General features: G+C 44.0%; 1 protein-coding gene across 1 annotated transcript in view; it reads right to left on the bottom strand.

The window, feature by feature from the left end:
• The window catches only part of VAT1 (vesicle amine transport 1), a 42,721-nt gene extending 23,676 nt beyond the window's left edge, over window positions 1–19,045 (bottom strand). Inside the window, exon 1 of the mRNA XM_061588233.1 lies at window positions 18,371–19,045. Within this exon, the coding sequence (XP_061444217.1) occupies window positions 18,371–18,799 (429 nt within the window). The 5' untranslated portion in view covers window positions 18,800–19,045. The remainder of the gene's footprint in view (window positions 1–18,370) is intronic.
• Between the last annotated feature and the right edge of the window lie 1,605 nt (window positions 19,046–20,650).

Below are 20,650 nucleotides of genomic sequence, written 5' to 3'. Positions count from 1 at the left end.
CAGAGCTTAAAGCCAGCCCCCTTCCCTCAACACATTAACATCTTGCTAACAAAATTGGCATAATTTGTTCAGATCTGCAGAGCCCGGCTTCCCATTCCAGAACTTTAGTGCAAAAACACACGTCCCTTGTGCACAGAGAGAAGCAGAAGAGTGGAAAAGCTGTCTGTTGCCCAATCAACTGCCTGCAAGCTTTCCCAGCCATTGGATGAGCTGCCACGAAATATTATACAATGTCAAAACATTTTAACTGTTCTTGGGGGAGGGAAAGGACTGGTTGTAGACAATAAGTCCTGCAGCTGAATTGCACATATTCACTGAAATTAACCTACCAAATCTTTGGCTGCAGATGCCCTTCCACCCCAAAGCCATACAATGAGGCTGATATTAGGAAAGAGGGGTGCAAACATAGCCCTTGCATTCCTTTGTTAGTGTGTATCCCCTTCACTTAATTGTTTTACTGCATGCATACACTGCAGGGAGCTACCACTGAACCAGGCTCCCTACATACATTGCTTGTACACGGGATTTTTTAAAAAATCCTGTGTTATTTAACTAACTCATTGCTACCTCACCTTTCTTCAGTTCAAGGCAGAACTACAGATTAGGGGCAACCATATGCAAGAGATGCCTCCCCACTCCTTTTTTTAAAAAAAATAAAGAAAAGCAACCTGGAGGAAGAAAAATGTGGCGTGGGACCCAGGAAGCTGCCTTATATAAAGTCATTGGTCCATTCTAGCTCAATACTGTTGACACTGACTGGCAGTGGCTCTCTAGCGTTTCAGGCAGGAGTCCTTCCCAACCCGCCGTGAGATGCCAGGGATTGAACCTGCGACCTTTTGTGCCCTACCACTGAGCGTATGGCCCTTCCCCTTACAAAAGCAGCATGCGCTCTGTGTGGGTTAATTCTTGTTCTTGCAAACACACAAACCTGGAACCTCAAGAAGGTTGCAACTTTGAGGGATGGTTGCAGCAGGCAAGGAGAGGGTTAAGCATGCATGCATCAACAAGCACTCTCTCCTTGCTGCTTTTCCATTCCATATTTTCCCCCTCCCTCGAAGCTGCTTTTGTTCTACTTAAAAAAATGTCAGGGTTTTCTTAGACATGGTTACTTGTCATGTGTACTTGGTGCTTTACAATCAGTAATCAAAATCATAGTAAAACTACCACCAGATGGGACATAGTGTGCATGCTTATTTTGAAATATGTGAAGCAGCACATATTGAGCATTCAGGAAGAAAATATGAAAAGCATCCAAGGGGTACTAATGCACTGGAGACAGGACAGCATGTCTGCAATGCCAACTCTGGATGGGCCAACTTGGTGGGTTTTTTTAGTTAAATAATGTGAAGGCTGAGGGAGGCCAGATTCAACTTTGGAGAAAATAAATTCATTTTCTTGATAAAGCCTCCAAGAACCCCTTCTAGCAGCCTTCCCCAACCTGGTGCCCTCTAGATGTTTTGAACTACAACTCCCATTAACAACAGCCAGCATGGGAAGGCTGCTTTACAAATTTTGATAGACAAGGAAGCATCAGCAAGTATTGCATATTCTCAGTTGTTGCAGCATATCACAAAGCTGATACAGACATTATGGCAGCTATTTAGCCTGTGTAATTAACCACTCACGTGAGTAGCCTGTTTGCACAAACACTGTAACTTTTGAAGCAACCAGCGACATGCAGAGGACTATTGTACACAGAAGACTGCAACAGCTACTTCCGTAACTGGGAGTGGGTGGGTAAGGTTTTTCCATTTATTTGTTTAACATACTTATAAGTCGCTTTGAAAGTAATTACCTCTCTAGACACAGAAGTAGCTGCTGCAATCTTATGTGTTCCACTTTAGCTGAAGTTCCCCATGACTCATATCTACAGAGAAGAGTCGTACCTCTTTGGTAAGAACATCTGTTTTGCATGCAGAAGGTCCAAGGTTCAATCCTCAGTGACTGGAGATAGGGTTAGCAATGTCCCTTGCCTAAAAACCTGGAGAGCTGCTTCCAGTCAGTGTTAATAATACTGAGCTAGATGGATCAATGATCTGAATCAATATAAGGCAACTTCCTAAGAACTTTCAGTGATCCCCACAAGTATGGTCATTCTAACCAACAGTTTAGAAGCTTACCTCTAAGTTACCAGTATGACAGAAGATAAACTTTGTAGGGGGGGAAATAAACCTTAATGAGCTGATTTGTATATACTGGCCCACGAGAAGTAGTTAACGGGATTTTAATTTCACTGTGGAATAGGTGCGTGTGGAATCTTCCAACCTTATTTAGAACTCTCTTTAGAAACATGTTGAGGCATTCTGTTCACATGCAAATCCTACATGTGAATGGGGATGAGCACACTAAGCTCCAGTCACCCCACATCGCTACTGCTGACACCCTTCGCATGCTGGAGGGTGAAATCTGAAGCAGGAAGTCTCCTCTGCTTATGGAGGCTCCCTGCACAATTTAGAAAGCCAGTTTTGGAACCTAGCAAGCTGCTGTATACAGCCACTGGGTCATCTAGTTCACTGCTGTCTCCACTGACTGACAGCGGCTTTCTGGGGTTTCAGAGAGAGGATTTTCCCAGTCCTATCTGGAGATGCCAGGGACTGAACCGAGGACCTTTTGGCAAGGAAAGCAGACACTCTAGCAATGAGTTATGGCCCTTAGCAGTTTTGCAAGGTTCTACATCATGCAGGAAACATCCACAAGTAGAGGAGGTTACCTGCTTCAGATTTCAACCTCGTAACCACTCATGAAGGGGATAATTATGCAAGGGCAGAGCTTATTGTGCTCATCCCCACTCACATGCAAGATGTACATGCAAGCAGAATGTCTGAACATGCCTGCAAGAGAACCATGAACAGCAGAGTCATTAGTCTAGGCATGACTAACTAGCAGCCCATGCACCACATATGCCTGCTTCCAACTTGGCAAGAGCCCTTCAGCACAAAACAGAAGGACCACCACAAAGGCCTCTGGGGCACCCTCTCATTTTGCATTAGAAGGAACACCTGCTTCAGCTGGGGGCCCTAAAACCTTGCCTAGCCAAGTTGCTCTGGATGACAGTGACATCATCAGCAGTTTCTAATAGCCTAGCCAGAAATTAGAAATATGTGCTTTCTTGAAGGAATCAGGGATGGTGTTTGCTAAGACGCATCTATAATAAAAGCCTGAAAAACAAAATGGCCAACCCAAAATCAGGATTTTAAGTATTGCCGCATTATTTTATGCTTATGAAATGTAGTAAAACACACACACATATTTTGGAGTTACCTGGAGTGGATTAACCCATTTCCCTCCTATTTTGCAGATGTAGTTATTACGTTGCGTACCTTATTTAGTAATCAATTTAAAACAGACAAGAGGGTGGGACAGAAAAAGAAAGAGAGAGATGGTTAACAGATGCCAGATGTTATGAAGGAACTGCAGCTACAGAAGGAAAATCACTGCCCAGATAAACAACATACCCCAAGGAGAAGCAATTTAATGAAGGTATAGGTGACAACCTGAGAGCTGTACAAGTCCTTGTGATTAACGTGGCATTCTTCATCAACAGAACAATGCCAAAATCAACACAGATTGAACACACTTCAAACAGCAGAGCTGGTCCCCGAGTTAACAAGAATTGGTTACATGGCTATTGTCCAAGCACCCACTGAGACGAACTTCCAGTTGATAAGGCATTTTTCTTAATGCAGTTGAAATGTGCAAAGGAAAAACAATAAGAATTCCTACCACCATTTATGTTTTAAATTCTGAATTTATTTTAGTGATAACTCTAATCATTTTTTACATGGGATTTTAGTTTGGAATACAAGTTAAAAATACAGGCAATACAAGGAGAGAACACACAATGAGAGCTCTAATTAAAGGAGAATGGAAACTCACCAATTACAGTCCTTAATGTATCATGGGCAAGTTTGTGGTACAGTAAGAGTAACATCCACAACCCTGTATGTGTCTATTCAGATGTTAAGTCCCACTGAGTTCAATAGAACTTACTCCTAGGTAATCATCATCATCATCATCATCAAGTTTATTGTAGGGCCATAGGCCAACACAAGATACAATACCAAACATTTAATATATATTAATAATTTAAAACAGTATTAAAAGTACATGTATATATAAATCATATAAAATTTAAAAGCGTTGAATTGTGCCAAATCTAGTAAGCTCTCACATGGTAACAATCCAATAAGAATTAAATATAGGCTGCTATCTTGTTTGTAATTCTGAAACAAATTTAGCTCTCAATTTTTGAACCGCTAGTGCAAAGAGAGATACGTCATGAGTAATCTCTGGATTTCAGTCAGAGAGTAAGAGGAATATTTTGTCTACTTCCGTGCTCATCCCGCCAATGTCAAACCACTTCCATAGCAGTTTTGCTCTAGGGATCTGGTATATTGGGCAATTTAAAATTATGTGTGGAAGGTCCTCTGCCCCATTATAGCCGCAAATACATTTTCTTTGATCCTTAGGAATGTTTAATATCCTTCCCTCCCTTTCTGAGTTGGGGAGAGTAAAAAAAACAGATTGCCGTAAATGCATGCCTAAGGTGCACAGGTAGTGTCTGAAGAAGATAAGAGGAGCATGTGTGGTCTTGCTTGAAACGCCAATACCAGGGGGCAGTTCTGCAATTGAGAAGGGACAAACGATCTAAGTATTCGGAGTGTTGAAACATCTTTGCTCTAAGGCTTTTCTGTGAATCTATTAAATTAAATTCTTGTATCGTTATATGGTATCTGTGTAATATGGCTTCAATTTTAACACCCCAAATAATTTGTGAATATGGGTGATTTAGGCATAAATTTAATAATTCCCTACCTTTCTGTAACATAGAAGATCTTATAAATTTTAACAGCATTAAATGAATACGAGCACCTAGTGATGGTAAACCTGTCTCCGCACGAAGCATTGCCGCAGGAGTTCCTTGGGGCTGCGACAAAAGGCGCCTCAAGAAATTAGTTTGAATTGTCTCAAGGGCCAAAACTGCTTTATCATCCCATCCCCATATCGGTGCGCCATACAGAATCTGGGAAACTACTTTGGCCTCGAAGATTTTAAGAGCCGGAAGAATTAAATATCCACCGCTGGTGCAGAAAAAAATTAAAATTGCACCCGCTGTTCTTATTGCTAGTTGCTTAGTCGATAGCCAGTGAGATTTCCAGCAGAGGGTGTCCGAAAAAATCACCCCCAAATATTTAAAAGTATGGCACTGCTCTAGTTGGTGCTTACCCATCAGCCATCTATGGCTCACCGGTCTTTTCCCGAAGACTAAAACTTTTGTCTTCTGGTAATTTATGTTAAGCCTCTCATGGTTACATAGAGCGTGTAGTCTTCTCATCTGTTTTCTCAGATCGATTGGTATTAAAGAGAGGAGAACCATATCATCTGCATAAAATAATGCAGAGATCTTCCTGTGGCCGATGGAGGGAGGAAAATATTGGGGATCCGATAGATCAGCAATTATGTTAGTTAAAAAAAGATTAAACAATAAAGGGGCGAGAGGGCACCCCTGCTTGACACCCCTCTCAACTACAATTGGAGATGACAAATTCCCCTGACGGTTTACTCTCACCTGAGCTACAGTATCAGTGTATAGGGCTTTGATTAAATACAAAAGTCGACAATCTATTTTCATATTGTATAATTTTGTCCACAGTCTGTGCCTATCCACAGAATCGAAAGCTGCGGCTAGATCTACAAATGCCGCATAAAGATGTTTAGTGGGGCCTGTTATGGTCTGGTTTGCCAAAAAGTTCAAAGTTTGGCAGTGGTCAATTGGAGAAGACCCTCTCCTGAACCCAACCTGTTCTGGGGGTATTAGATGATTTAAGTCAGCCCACTGCTCTAGCTTTTGCAGGAGGTATTTGCTTTACAATTTGGTTGTCACATTCAATAGACTGATTGGGCGATAGTTGGATGGATCCACCGGGTCATTTTTTTTATATATTGGGACTATAATACTCCATCTCCAACCCTCCGGGATTATACCAGAATAATTGATTCTGGTAAACATAACAGCTAAAATGGGGGCCCACCATTCAGGAAAATGTTTAAACATTTCCGGAGGCAGAAAATCATTGCCTGGAGATTTCCCATTTTTTAACGAATTTATTAAAACAGAGATTTCTTCGATGGTTACAGGGGGCCACTGTGGTAAGGACGAGATAGTTAAATCCAAAGATGTAGTTTGAGGGGGTGAGAGAAGAGAGTATAGTCTCTCAAAGTGACTGAACCAGTCAGAAGATGTAATTTGCTGTGTTATAATGTGGCTAAATGATCCCATTCCTAGATTAGCTAGCTGCCAAAAAAGACGCTCTTGTTTTGCCGAGACCGCTTCAGCTAATCTCTGCCATCGATAGATAGCAAAATCTAGTTTTTTTTGTCTCAGCAAATTTCTATACTTAACCTTGGTAGTTTTGAAAAGATTTACATAGGCTTGGTCACTTGGATTTTTGAATACTAGCCATAGATGGTGTTTAAGTTTTCTTTTTACCGCTCTACATTCCTGATCGTACCATGTTATGCGTGAATATGATCTATTTGTTACTGGCGGTTTCCGAGTCAGGAAGGGTTTTAGCAAAGAAAGAATGTCCTGAAATGCCAATATTGGATCGAGTGTTCCATCTAATATTCCCTGGTGTATCAGTTGATATGGATTAGAGCTAAGTTGGAATGCTATCTGATTCTTCCTATTCTCAGACCAGAAAATCCTTTTCAATGGACTAGGGGATTCCGTGTGGGGTGATGGAAATTTAACAGAATTAAAATGCATTAGATTTAATTGAAGAGGGAAATGATCACTCTCAGGTCTATATACGACCTTGAAATCGGCTATAGCTGACAGCAATGTTTGAGATGTGATCATGTAATCAATTAAACTTGTCCCCAGAATAGATCTATAGGTAGCAGAGCCATGGGAGGAATCTACTGGAGAACCATTTAGTATTTCTAAAGAGTGTGCTGACACTAATTCTAATAGGAGCGGGCCCTGTTTATTTGTCTTATGGTCTTGAAGAGATCTAAATTGATTAGTATTTTGACCCTCTGGAGCCCAGTTCGATGCATTGATGCTAATCTGCCGTGGGTTCCCAATTCTAGCATTAAAATCCCCACTTAAAAGGAGGGAGTCATTTGGATATAGATCTTCTAACTGGTTAAGGATTTCATTCAGTTTACCCCACACATTGTTATCCTCTAATGCTAAAGCGTCTGTTGGAGGAATATAGATGTTAATGCAAATCAGGTTCTCATCCATTATATCCCTAATCCTGACAGCCAATATTGTATGAGATAAAGGGGTTGGTAAAATGTTTACTTTGGATGAGTACATACTTGATATTAAGGTTACTAGGCCTCCTTTTGGGCAGCCTTTCCCTGAGGGTTTTATGGCCGGCGTTAAGAAAGATTGGTAGTTAGGAAGGAGATGATCTTCAGCAGAGGTGATCCAAGTTTCTTGTAAGCAAATAATTTTATATTTGCTCAAAAAATCTAGAAAATCTAAGTCACCTTCCTTATTTGCCCATCCACTGACATTCCATGATAAGATGGGGATCTGTCACAAGGCCGTAATCTCGTCAAACAGAAATGGATGGGCTATACTGCCGTTTGTGGGGTCAAGCCGCTTATAGGGCCGAAAAGCACCTGGCTGGCTGTTATGTAGAGGTTCCACCTCCCTAAGTTCTAGAGGAGGGGTTAATGTCCCTAGTTCATGTGCCTCCAAAAAGCGCATGCTTTCCCACTTCCCCGGGGGATCAATTTTCGTGTGTCTAGCGAGTTCATATTGAGGGGAGTTTTCCAAATTATTATCAAAGTAACTAGGAGGAGGGGAAATATTTTCCGCTATACCCCTCTCATTTGATCCGATTGGGGCAATCTGATTTGGTATATCACTGTCATATTGAATTCCCAATGGACCATCCATCGATCTATATTGAGTTGGTTTTAATGGCTTTACCAGTGATTTTGGAGTTATTAGCTTTGACATTTCCGAGTGGGTTGATTTTACATTCTGTAGCCTTAATTCAGTAAGACACTTTTTAAAGAAGTCTAATCCAGTAATTATCTCCTTTTGGGATGATTGTGCTAAAGCGCCAAATGTATCAAGTAATGAAAGCTCTTCATAAATAAAAGGTTTATGTTTCCCATGTGATGAGGAATATAAGTCCTGGGTAGAAGAGTGATCTTCTCTTTCAGTTTTAAAAGTAATTAGGGGTTCATATGAAACTGGTGCAACAGCCTTCGGGTAATAAAGTCTATGTGAAATTCTGACATTGGGTGAAATTAATTGAAGAGATGAGTTTGGGAAAAGGGGTAAGGGAGGGCCTTTGTTTTCGAAATATCTTAAAATATTAATACCAAAAATGACTAAGGTTGATCTAGCTGCTAGTATCTTATTTGCTACAGTTTGGGAAGAGAATCGGACCACAGCCCAAGCTTTGTGTCCGTTGTAATACAGATACCTTATCTGTACTACATCATTAGGACATATTGATACCCTTGGTTGTAATAGGTCACAAAAGTGCGCGATACGCTGTTGTTGTTGCAGGCAGCCCCACGGTTTAGGGAAGTTTTCAAAAACTAACTGATGTGGATCTAAAACTAATGTCCAATGATTACTCATCTGAGTCTGTACTGGTGATTGTCTCAACAAAATATCAGTCCAAGGGACTTGAAGATGTTCTGAGGGGTCACGAGCACCGTTTTGGAAGCTCATAGAGATATTAAAAGAGTCATTATTTGTTGGTTGGGCCGTGATCTGAAAATTTGGAGCTAAGTCCTGAGAAGCGTTATTTCCTTTGGGGAGACTAACAGTTGGATTTGTCTTATCCTTCTTACCATTCTTTCGAGGCAGAAGACCAGCACTTTTTTGATTATTTGCCGTTGTATTTTGTTCCAGGAGCTTGAAAAGTTTCTTAAAATTCATTTTCCTTTCTTTACGATTCTTATAACTTTTGACATTACTTGATTTTTGATTTTATTTTTGTTTTTTGTCAGCTTGCGCTTGTTTTTTAAGTTCATTGGAGCTGAATTAATTTTTTTTTAATCACTGTTGTCCCCTATTTGTTTCTTGCTAGAGGGACTGGTGGTAAAGGTTGATACTGATCTCTCTTTGATGTTCAGTATATTAAGAACCGCTGTTAAAAGACGATTAGTTTCTTCAAGAGAGTTCTTCATTGCATCCAAATCGAAAGCAAGCATAAGGAGCCAACCTGTAATCGTTGGTCCAATTTCTTCTGGTATATTAGTTGGAGTTGCCTGTATACTTTTCGAGTCGGCCTCTTCCTCTGTCTGAGGTTTTCCTTCGGTTGAGTCAGTCACCTTACATGGAGTAGGAAATGCGTTCAATTTTTTGAACTGGCTCTTTGTTTCAAGAGGAGAACTTGATCTCCTCAGTGGAGGGTGGCTGTTTCGTTCTTCTGGGTTGCTGAATGTATCCGCTTCTATGGGGTTCCAAGTAGATGTAGGGTTGGAGAATTGGGAGTCAGCTTTAGCGCATTGTAAAAGATGTTCATTGGAAAGTAAAGCCGCAGTAGCTAATTCCTCTGCCAGGTTAGGTGCTCTCTCATCAAAAAAGATGTTATAGTTCTTATCAGAAATATTTGTGATGGACCAATCATAGTTTGTATTAGTTGTATGAGATGTACTTTGGGGCTCCTTTAAATAGATTTTCTCCTTAGGTGTAGTGCAAAACTGTAATTTGCAACTGTCCCTTTAAATCTGCTGGCTTTAACTCAGCTTGGTGTAAAAGTGCTGTCGGAGGCTCTTGAGAATTATCTTTGCTGATAGCATTCTTTTTCTTCTGTATAGTCTTCTTGTTTTGTTTCTTAATAATCTGAGAACTTTGAGGTAAGTCTCCCAGAGCTCTCCTTTCGCTTCTTGTCAAGACCATAATGTTATTATAAAAGTTATCTTAAAATTATCTGAGGAGTTAAATTGGACTTTGTTTGCTACAGTCAAAGTTTAATTAATAAATAGTCGGGCAGCTCCCACACATCCTTGCTTCTTCACTTCCTCATATCTTGGCTCCGCTCAAACAGTGAAATGCAGTAGAAATGAAGGAGTTTTTGAGTGCAGGGAAAGTCTTCTATAGAGTCTCTTATCAATATTGATAACTAGCAGAATGGCTATTGAGTTGATTAAAATAATAAAGAACAGAGAACAGAGAACTGGAACGAAATCCAAACGCTCTTACCCTGTCGCCATCTTGCAAGATTGCAAGCTATGGAGCCAAATCATTGTCAATAAAAATATAGGCATCTTTACCGATTTTGTGTCCTGGAGGCATGTACTGAAAGCAAAATGCTGGGGCCTAGAACAAAAGGGCAGAGAAATCCTATGCAAGGCAACAAGGATACTGTCAGGCCCAGGATGAGACTCAGGAACCAGACCAGAGGTTATAAGTAATTCGTGTTTTATTAGGGTAATGTCCAAGCAAAGACTGCATCTTCTCATGAAGCAATACAGGGATACAGGTCCTGCGGCATTGGGAGAAAGTTGACAGAGCAAGGGACTTCTTCCCGCCTGTTCTTTAAGAAGGGGCCAAACGGGCGCGCAACCTTTCGCTCCTCCTTAACTGCTCCTCAGGTACTGCCCGCCTTCCCCCCCTTCTCTCCTGTCTTTTCAGCTGTCTACGTGTGCGCGGTGAGGGGGGACGCATCGGCCCCTCCTCGTCTGAAGTTTCCGATTCCAGTATGGGGGATAGGGGAGGAGCTGATGGTAAACTGCCTCGACGCTTTTCTGCTGTGGGCAGCCCTCCCTCTTCTCCCTCTTGCTCTGAGCTTCGAAGAAGGGGAGGCGTGAGAATATCCAGGGAGGATTCTGAAACTTCAACGCTCTCAGGCTCCCCGTTGCTAGGCGACCCTATCGCTGGCATTTCCTCTGTTTCGTCTTCACTCCAAAGGGGGGAAGTTCCTCCCCCTCCCCTCTGCCATCCATATGAATCCTCTTCTCCCAACTCCCCGGGACCCCAGCTCTGCCTCCCGACAGATACATGGGAGATGACCTATAGAGCATTGCCATCCTAATGGCTGGCTCACCTTTTTGACAACCATTCTCTTTGAGTGCATTGTGTAGTGATGACTTCTCTGAAGAATTCAATACCCATGATTATTGGATTCAGTAGACCAAAATTATAGGAAAATCAGTATCTGATTTACCATAAATCTAGTGTTCAAGTGTGGTGGCCATTTTGTTTTTATGAGTTATAAGAGTTTATGCATTATAGATACACTTTGACAGGCAGCAAAAATGGATTCAGCACCCCCAAATCTTTGAAAAGTAGCCATCTCCTACTTTTCCGCCGGGCCGTGAAGACCTGGCTCTTCAAGCAGGCCTTTGGGGTGGGCTAGATTTTACCATTATCGCTTTTAGATTTTAATGTTATTGTATTGGTGTGTCATTTTGTTCATTTTGTACGTCACCCAGAGTGGCTGGATGGCCAGCCAAATGGGAGAGTAAGAAATCCAATAAATTAAATTAAATTAAATTATTAATGAATGACCTGGCATGTTAGATTCTCAGAATATCACTCCCATCTATCATATAGAATTGCTAATAACAAACAATTCTCCACATGCCAGTCCTTATGTGGCTGATGTGGCACCATCCACACACACACAAGAGGGAGGTATCAGCAGGTTTGGGGGAAAACACACTTACTGTTGCAGACGTTTTCACACAGCAACAAAAAACGGAGGGGGGCAAAACAGCATAATGAGGACTGAACATGTTGCAGGGATGAGGGAGAAAAGATGGAAAAACATGGAGGAGGCAGAATAGAATGGAGTGACTAGGAAACCTAAAGAGGAGAACTTCACACTGCAACGTTTTGTTGCAAAGTCCATTTGTAGTATGTCTGCTATGCTTTGCCTTATCTTGGAAAGAGTCTGACGCCGCCTGAAATGGCTCAGAAATCTGTAAAATGCCTTGCAGTTGAAGGCCATGGACTTACAGCTCTTGCAGGAACAGGTGGAGGGCAGCAATGCACAAACGAAACTGAACCTTCCCCTTCTTCTTCTGGATTAAGACAGTGCTCTATTCCCTATTAACCCAGGTAAAGAGGCAGAAATAATTACAGAACACCGGGGGGGGGGGAATGTCTGGGAGCTTTTGCCTGTCTGCATTTTCACAGCACGAAGCCCATTTAGGTAGCAAAGAATGGCAACTGTGGTCTCTTGTGGAAATAATGGTTGCCAGGTTCTCTAATGCCCCTGACAGCTCATCTCAGTCTTTCCCCCTTCCTCTTGTGAGTGTTCTAAAGTACAAACAAAAACAGTTAATGACAACAATTCCCCACTAAAATGGACTGAGCCTTATTAGGCAGCTGGCATGTTGTCCATTAACCTCCCGTAACAGGAGGAGACAAGCACACCGGACTGACGAATTCTTAAAAAGACGATGGCCTTGTCTGCACTTCACATTTAAAGCAGTATTATACCACTTTCAGCAGTTATGGCTTCCCCCAAAGGATCCCGGGAAGTGCAGCTTGTTTAAGGGTGCTGAGAACTATTAGGAGACCCCTGTTGCCCTCACAGAGCTATAGTTCCCAGAGCAGTTGATTAATTAATACCTCTTCCCAGAGGACTCTGGGAATTGTAGCTTTGTGAGGGGAATAAGGGGTCAGTCAGCACCCTTAACAAACTGGTTCCCAGATTCTTTGTGGGGAAGCCATGACTGTTTAAAGTGGTATCATAATGCTTTAACTGTATAGCGCAGATGGGGCCTATGAGTTGTTTCCTGCATTAACTGGCAACAACCGTAACTCCCAGAAATTAGACATAGGGTTTGGGCAGGCAGCTGGGGAAACCCCCATATGCAACAATAAAACTATTCAGCTCCGTGCCCTTCCTGCTGCCATCCGACCGGATGAGCCGCTTGAAGGGCAGTGAATGTTAGGCAGCTGCCCACCTGCTCCCAAATTTCCTACCTCTTATGTTCTCTTCCCCACCAGCCACACACTCATGGCATGGCTTGAAGAGACCAGCACTAGAGGTGGTGGACACAGTGAGTCCCTTAAGACTGTGGAGCAGGAATCATGTGCATTCAGCTGCCTAGGTGTGTCCCAGTGGCACCTTCTTATGAGCACCGTTCCCCACCCACCATCGAGGAGCAGGTTGGTGTGTGCCATGCAGGGCTGTGGAGTCGGTACGCCAAACCTTCGACTCCGACTTCTCTATTTTTCCACTGACTCCAACTCCGACTCCAACCCCTCTATTTTTCTACTGTCCGACTCCGACTCCACCCAAAATTTGCTTCTTGTCGATCAAAATTTATTTGGAAGTCAGAGTCGGTACATTTCTATCGACTCCGACTCCACCCAAAATTGCTTCCGACTCCGACTCCACAGCCCTGGTGCCATGGATGGGTTTGTGGCAGTACCTGGCATCCATCTTAAGGGGCAGGAAAGTTGGGGCCTTCCTCAATAGTTCTGACCCCCTGAGCAGTGAATTGCCATATAAAAAAGGCAAGCACTCCTACATCCAAGAGTTTAAACTAAACAGAATTTCAAACATTAGAATGAATCTCCTTAGAGTAGGCCAGCATCAGAGACCCCTCCCTTAAATGTGCTCAAATGAGTAGCCATTCCTGCTCTACTTTCAGTTGGAGGGTTTCATTTTTCAAAGTGACATGGATTAGGAGCATAGGAATATAGAGTAAGGATGGTCCATCGAGTTTAGTATTGTCTGCACTGATTACCAGTAAGTAGCCCTCTGAGGTTTCAGACCAGATGTCTCTTCCAGTTCTACCTGGAGATGCTGGGGACTGAATGTGGACCTTCTGCATACAAAGCAGATGCTCAACAGATGAGCTACTACAGCCCTTCCTCATTAAGTCAGCACTCCCAACAACCCACTCAGACTATTAATCATTGTGAGTGAGAACAGCAAAGGGTATCAGTGTGGGAAGGAAGCACAGCACAAAGGGACTGGCCAGTTGTTCTTCTTTGTTGAGCCTTTTCCTTTATCGTATCAACATCAGTTACAGGGAATACCGTTTGTAAAACAGTCCCTGGGTAGGAGTTGGAGGATTGCCAAAGAACTCTTAACTGGACAACCTAGTGCCCAAACATGCTCTACTGATTTCTAGGGCTGCCTCTGAAGCCATGGTTGACCAGACAAAGGAATTTGGGAGACTGTGGACCACACAGCCAAGATGGCAAAGAGGCAGCAGGATGGAGGCTGAATTTCACATAATTGATTTGAATTAGACAGATAGCTTTCGGGGTGCAAGGTTTCTAGTTTTGTTTAAACTTATATCCTACCCTTCCTCACAAAAAAGCCCAGGAAAGCAATGTACCAAGTGAATTCGTTAGATTGCCAATGGCCTGAAGTGACTTTGAAGGATCAACCTGAAGGCAGCCTTTGAACTGTTTTACTGATCAAACTGATGTTTTAAAGTTCTGGTCCACCTTATTTTGAACGATACTTTGTTTTCTTCTTTTTTTTAGAAAAACAAAAACGGAAGTAACCCTTCTCCTGTTTAACCTCCACAATTTATTGTTTCCACAGTTCTGTTTGAACTTGGCTTAACATTTGTAGTATAAATCCAGGCACCAAACCTTGCACTTTTCAAGTCCTTAAGCAGAAACCAGCATGGTTTTCATTTCAAGATTAGATATTTTAAGGATGACGACTGACAACATACAGGTCTTAATTACCGTTTATCAAGTGGAAATGAAAAAAATAGTTGCTCATCAAGCTTATTCCTGGAGTGCAACAACAAATCTGAGGCAATTTAGGCTGCTTTGAGGCAATCATTCTGAATTTGCAGTGTCCCAGTAATATCACTGACAAAACGATGACTTGCAAAGAAAAGCAGGCCTGTGTGATCCTTACAAAACTAGACCCTGAAGGAAGCTTTAACTTGCTTTGCCTCTACTTTAGATTTACTTGGGAATCAATCAATACCGGAAAATATTTGCATTGGTATGTTTTTATGATTAGGCCAAAGCCTTTAGAAATTCTGGCTTTAAAAGTGAATGGAAGCAGCAGCAGATAAGCTGTTGTTCACTGCCCACAAAAGGGGTGTTCAGATACACACCTCTCATGCATTGGGGGGGGAATGAAGTCACACCCAGAGGCCACAACCCACACCAACCACATGGTCAGCAAGATTGAGAGCAGGCCCATTGCATGTAGGGCTGTCCCATGGAAGGAGAGAACCTGCATGAATCATGATTTTCCCTTGTGTATACATCAGGACATACGCCAGTGTGGTGTAGTGGTTAGTGTTGTACTAGGACTTGGGAGACCAGCTGGGTGACCTTGGGAGCAGTCACTGCCTCTTCGCCCAAGGACTACCTCACAAGGTTTTTGTGAGGATTAAATGGAGAGGGGAGAACCACATATGCCACATTGAGCTCCTTGGAGGAAAGGTGGGATATAAATGCAATAAATAAATAATGCGCCTAGGGTCCCTTCTCATTCTTGCCAGACATGTAGCCAAGCATGCCTCTGCTGGGGCAAGAGTGCATAGCTCCAGGGCCATGTGTTCTTTTAACACATGTAAGTACTTGCCTGAAGTCTTTAGGATTGCCCTTGAGGTAAGCTGGAAGCGTGGGTCAGGTCTCCACCCTTTTACACCCCCATCTGAAGCACAGAGACAAGGTATGTCTTATTTTGTCTGTTGCATTCACAGCCTCAGGCCTGTTTCTACATCACATGATTTATGAACTGATTGAGATAATCAGTATACTTAAATACACACACCACCTTAACGTAGACCACATCTGCACCTTACATTTAAAGCAGCATTATGCCACTTTAAACGGTCATGGCTTCCCCCCAAAAAAACCTGGAGCTAAGGTTATTAAGGATGCTGAGCACTGTTAGGAGACCCCTATTCCCCTCACAGAGCTACAATTTCCAGAGTGGTTTAGTGGCCAATCCCTGTTCTCAGGGAACTCTGGGAATTGTAGCTCTGTGAGCAGAATAGGAGTCTCCTAACAACTCTCAGCACCCTTAATAACCTACAGTTCCCAGGATTCATTGGGGAAAGCCATGACTGTTTAAAGGGATCTAATACTGCTTTAACTGTATAATGTGGTTATGGCTTTAATACCTGCGTGCCCGGGGTTCCCAAACTGTGTTCCAGGAGCTTCATTCAGGTGGACCACAGCATGTCTGTGGATTTGTGGTTGAAGATGGGAGACAGCACATCCATCGCACTGAATATTCATATCGATTCATAATTTTATTGCTGCTTTTATTTCTCATATTGTTTTCTATCATATAACAATTTGAACTTTACTTCTGATAAACAAAAGAAACTATAAAAACACAATTTTAAAAACCCACACAGCATCTAGCACAGCACATAATAACTGCTACAACAGGCAGAAAAATAATTAAGTGGTTCTCAAAGATGCTTAGCAATTTTCAAGTGGTTCATGAGGGGACAAAGTTTGGGAACCACTGCTGTATGACCCACACATACACACACAAGAAGTGGGAACTGACATCGCTGCATTTCTTGAATGAGCTGTATTGGTGTTCAGACCTACCTGCAATCCTTGCGTCTAACTCCCAAACATGTGCACGGAGAATGGGGGAGAGCTGCGGTTACACAGTATGCGTGTGTGTGGAACGCACTCCTCAAATGCAATTTTTTAAAAAAGGAACATAAGCTGCCTTGTACCTAGTCAGACAATTGGTGTACCCAGCTTAGCATTGTCTACACTGACTGGCAGCGGCTCTCCAGGGTTTTCAGGCAGAAGTCTGTCTCAGCCCTACCTGGAGATGCCACGGATTGAACCTGGGACCTTCTACATGCAAAGCTCCACCACCCAGCTATGGCCTTTCCTCAATATTCCTAACTTGTTAACAAGTCTGTATTCTGTCACTGAATACCACACTGGGAGACTGAAGCCTTGAGAGAACACTATTATCACTGGCTGCGTGGAAGTCCTGAAGGAAAGAAAGGACAGTAAGAGTGACCACCAGAAACTCATAGTCCTAAAACCAAGAAATAAAAATCCTCCATCCTTCCTTCCTCGACACCCAGCTGCCTTTTCCCTGCACAACTCCTCCTACGTAGCCCAGAGTCCGTAATCCCATTCATCAGTGTGGCGTCTAACCCTGACCCCCCTGATGAGTGTGACAAACTCCAGCCTTCTTCCCCAACCTTCCAACGGTTGTCTGAGCTTCAGTCATACCTAAAGGGCCTCCAGGGCACAGCACAACAGCAGGGCTGTTCCTCCTCCACCTCTCTGAATCCCCAGCCTGAGAAAGAGGGCTGGGGCGTGTCATTTTCACCTTGCACTTCCAGACACCTCTGACAGACTGAAGGAACAATCCTCCCCATCTCACCTCCAGGCTCGGAGCAAAGTGTGAAGTCAGGGATGAAAAGCCCACCCCTTGCCTGAGGGGGGAGGGCTCTGGCAGCCACAAGCATTTTGACTGGCTCCCAAACCCAGCCAAAATGTTATGAGCCCCTCCCCATACCAGTCCCCTTGCTCACCATCTCCCAATTCCCTCCACTGAGGGGGCGGATCCTAGATTACACCCTCCTGGTGTTTTATAGCTTGTGGACTGCAGTTTGCTTTTTACATTCGCTGTTTTAAGATGTTTCAACTAATGCTGTATACCACTTCGAATTTCAGTTAAATATATGCGGTATATAAATTGTCTAAATAAATAGGCAATTAATAAATAAAATATTCCACAGGGAGGTAAGAGGCGGTTCCTGGAGCCGCCGATCTCCGATGAGGGGGTGACACACGGCAACGCCGCTTCCTTCCTCCAACCCCAGATCATTCTATTGTCTTAACGGGAAGAAAGTGATCAGGTCCTCACCCACACTCCTGACAGGTACCATTATAGGGTAGGAGCCCCACCCTCCCTCCTGATCTTTTCTTCCAGGGCGGGACCCCACCTTCCCCACATTTCTTTCTATCTCAGCTATAGTTGAGTTCCCGCCCCTCCAGTTAGGCCTCCAACACTAAGGCTGCAATCCAATACAAGCTCCACTGGGTTCAATGGGGCTTACTCCCAGGAAAGCGTGTACTAGATTGCAGCCTAAAGCACCTTCCCGCCCGCCATAAGTCCATCTTTCTGCCCTCAGATCCCCCGCTGATGGGGTTGTGCACCACAGTCTACTACTAAGGGAACTACATCCCTGTGACTACTCCCTCACCCACGGCCTTGCATCCAAATATCTTTGACTGGGGAGGGAGCCTAGCTGCGCCCCCAGATTCTTCGTCTCCGCCACGCCCACCGCCCATTTTCCTGCCAATCCATCGCCTCTGATAAGCGTCGGCAGCCCAATTTCCTTGGCTGCGGGGGAGTAACTTCTGCCCGCACCCGAGCTCCGTTTCACTGCAGGCGCGCTGCATGGCAGTCCCTTCACCACCACCACCCCGGGGCCTTTTACTCACCTTTGGGGAGGAGACACCCTCGCCCACAGCCAGGACGGTTCCGGCCGCCTCCATGCCAGGGCTGACGGGCGGCGGGGGAAGCCTGTCGTAGAGCCCCTGGCGGGCCAGTAGGTCTGCGAAGTTGAGCCCGCAGGCCCGGATCTGCACGCTGACTTGGCCAGAGCCCGGGCTGGGCTCGGCGGTAGGCAGCTGCCGCGTCTGGACCTTCACTTTCTCGTAGCCGCCGTAGCCAGTCAACACCAACGCCCGATACTGGCGGCCGGCAGCGGGAGCCGCTGTAGCAGCCGCCCCCGACGTCCCCCCGGCAGCCTTGCCCTCCTCTGGAAGCACAGCCGCTTCTTGTTGCTGCTGCTGCTGCTCTGCTGGTGGAGTCGCGGTACCTTTTGAGGAGGCATCTGCATCGCCCCTGGCCGCCTCTTCCCCGGACATGGGAGATTCGGAGATAGCAGAGACACTCGCTGGTAGTCCTGTTGCTACAACTGTACGAAAAGAAGGTGCGGCTGGCCAGATGCGTAAAACAGCTGGAGAGGGAGGGAGGCGGTCCGCAAGAACCGGAGCTGGAATCAGGCGCGGCTCGGGCCGGATCTATAACGCTGGTGAAGAAAACCTGGAACGGAAAGCGGGGCCAGTGACTCCACCTACCAAGGTCTCCCTCCCTCCCTCCGTCAGCCAGTCCAGGACGCCCACTTTCTCCTTGTTCGTGCCAGAAAGCGAGGCGGAGACTGGAAGGAGGTTGGGTGTGCCTTTCTTACACAAAGTGTAGCCAGATCCTATGCGTCTTTTCCCTCGGAAGTCTCACGTGAATAGGGTTTACTCCCACCCAAGTAAATGCGTGTTTACAATCGTGGCCTTAGAAATACACGTTTTAAGTCTCGCTGTGCTGAATGGGACTTGCTCCTGAGTAAGCATACACAGAATAACTATGTAGCCAAGACTATGCATGTCTCCTTGAGAGTAAGCCTCACTTGGTTCAGTTGGATTTACTCCTAAATAATTCGGCATAGGATTATACTCTCCATTCTTGCTTATGCCTTAACAGCCTTTTCTATTATTATGTTAAAATGCTATTTCTTTTAAATCTATCATATTTTTAACCCCCATTTTTCTCTTCATCTTCATCTCTCATCACATTTCTCTAAACCTATTACATAGCATACTGTTCATAATTTGTCTTCCATATGCTGGCCTTCAGTCCTTATCACACTTACCTAATCACATTAACCTAACCCTCATGGATTTTTTCCCACTGTCTCTCCTTACCAATCATCCAATGCTTACCTAATCCAATGCATTAAATTAACTGGGTGGGATTTGCACCTGAGTAGAATGCTTAAAATTGTGCTGCATATTTGGATTGCATTGGACTGAAGAAACTGAACTGTGTGTGTGAGCCAAGAAGAAACTGGTTTGAATCTCACCGCGGTCATGAACTCAATATGTAGCAAACCGCTCTTCCAACAGTTCTCCATGCTGCAGTCCATACATTCTTCTCTCAGTTTTGAAGAAATAATAACACTTGTGTGGCTGTCATAATGATGACAGGAATAATGTATGTGCAGTGCTGGTGCTTTTGAACCGATTCATAAAATATCTGGAATTAGGAGTGAGCAGTGAGGTGGCCCGGTGTGCAGATGACACTATAGTATTCATGAGGGGGGAAACCCAAGTAGATTCTAAAGAATTCCAAAAAGATCTCTCCAGATTGGAAGAACAGGCCACAAAATGTCAAATGTGGTTCATTGAAAGGAAATGTAAATCTGGGAGGGGTAACTGGTGATCCTCCAGGTATCCTTGGACTCTCCAACTCCCGTCAGTCCCAGCTAGCATGGCCAATGGTTAGGGATGATGAGAACTGTAGTCCAAAATGTTTGGAGCGCCACCAATTCCCCATACTCCATACAGTTATGTACATAAGGACATTAAAAAAAAAAAACAATCCTAAACTTAATATACACTGATGGGTCTGAACTTGCAGTGACTAATCAGGAAAGGGATCTTGAAGATGCAGTGGGTAACTCATTTAAGACATTGACACAGTGTGCAGCTTTTGCCCACTGCTTGAGCTCTGCCAGTAAGTGAAATAAAGACCGAGCATGCATAGAATAAAGAAAGCAAATTCAGAGTATGATGTCTCTCCATCTTCAGCTGTGCCGTTCTTGGCTTCCAGGCTACTTCTGCCTCCTGGTACAATGGTCCATGTTCCTGTGTCAAATCAAGCACTGTCCCATCCAAACCCCAACATTTTTAAAGCCCTGTTCAAATTCTGTGGGTTGCAGGCAT

Source organism: Rhineura floridana, chromosome 11, assembly GCF_030035675.1.
Source record: "Rhineura floridana isolate rRhiFlo1 chromosome 11, rRhiFlo1.hap2, whole genome shotgun sequence".
Taxonomy (NCBI): domain Eukaryota; kingdom Metazoa; phylum Chordata; class Lepidosauria; order Squamata; family Rhineuridae; genus Rhineura; species Rhineura floridana.
This window is presented reverse-complemented; position numbering and strand designations above follow the sequence as displayed.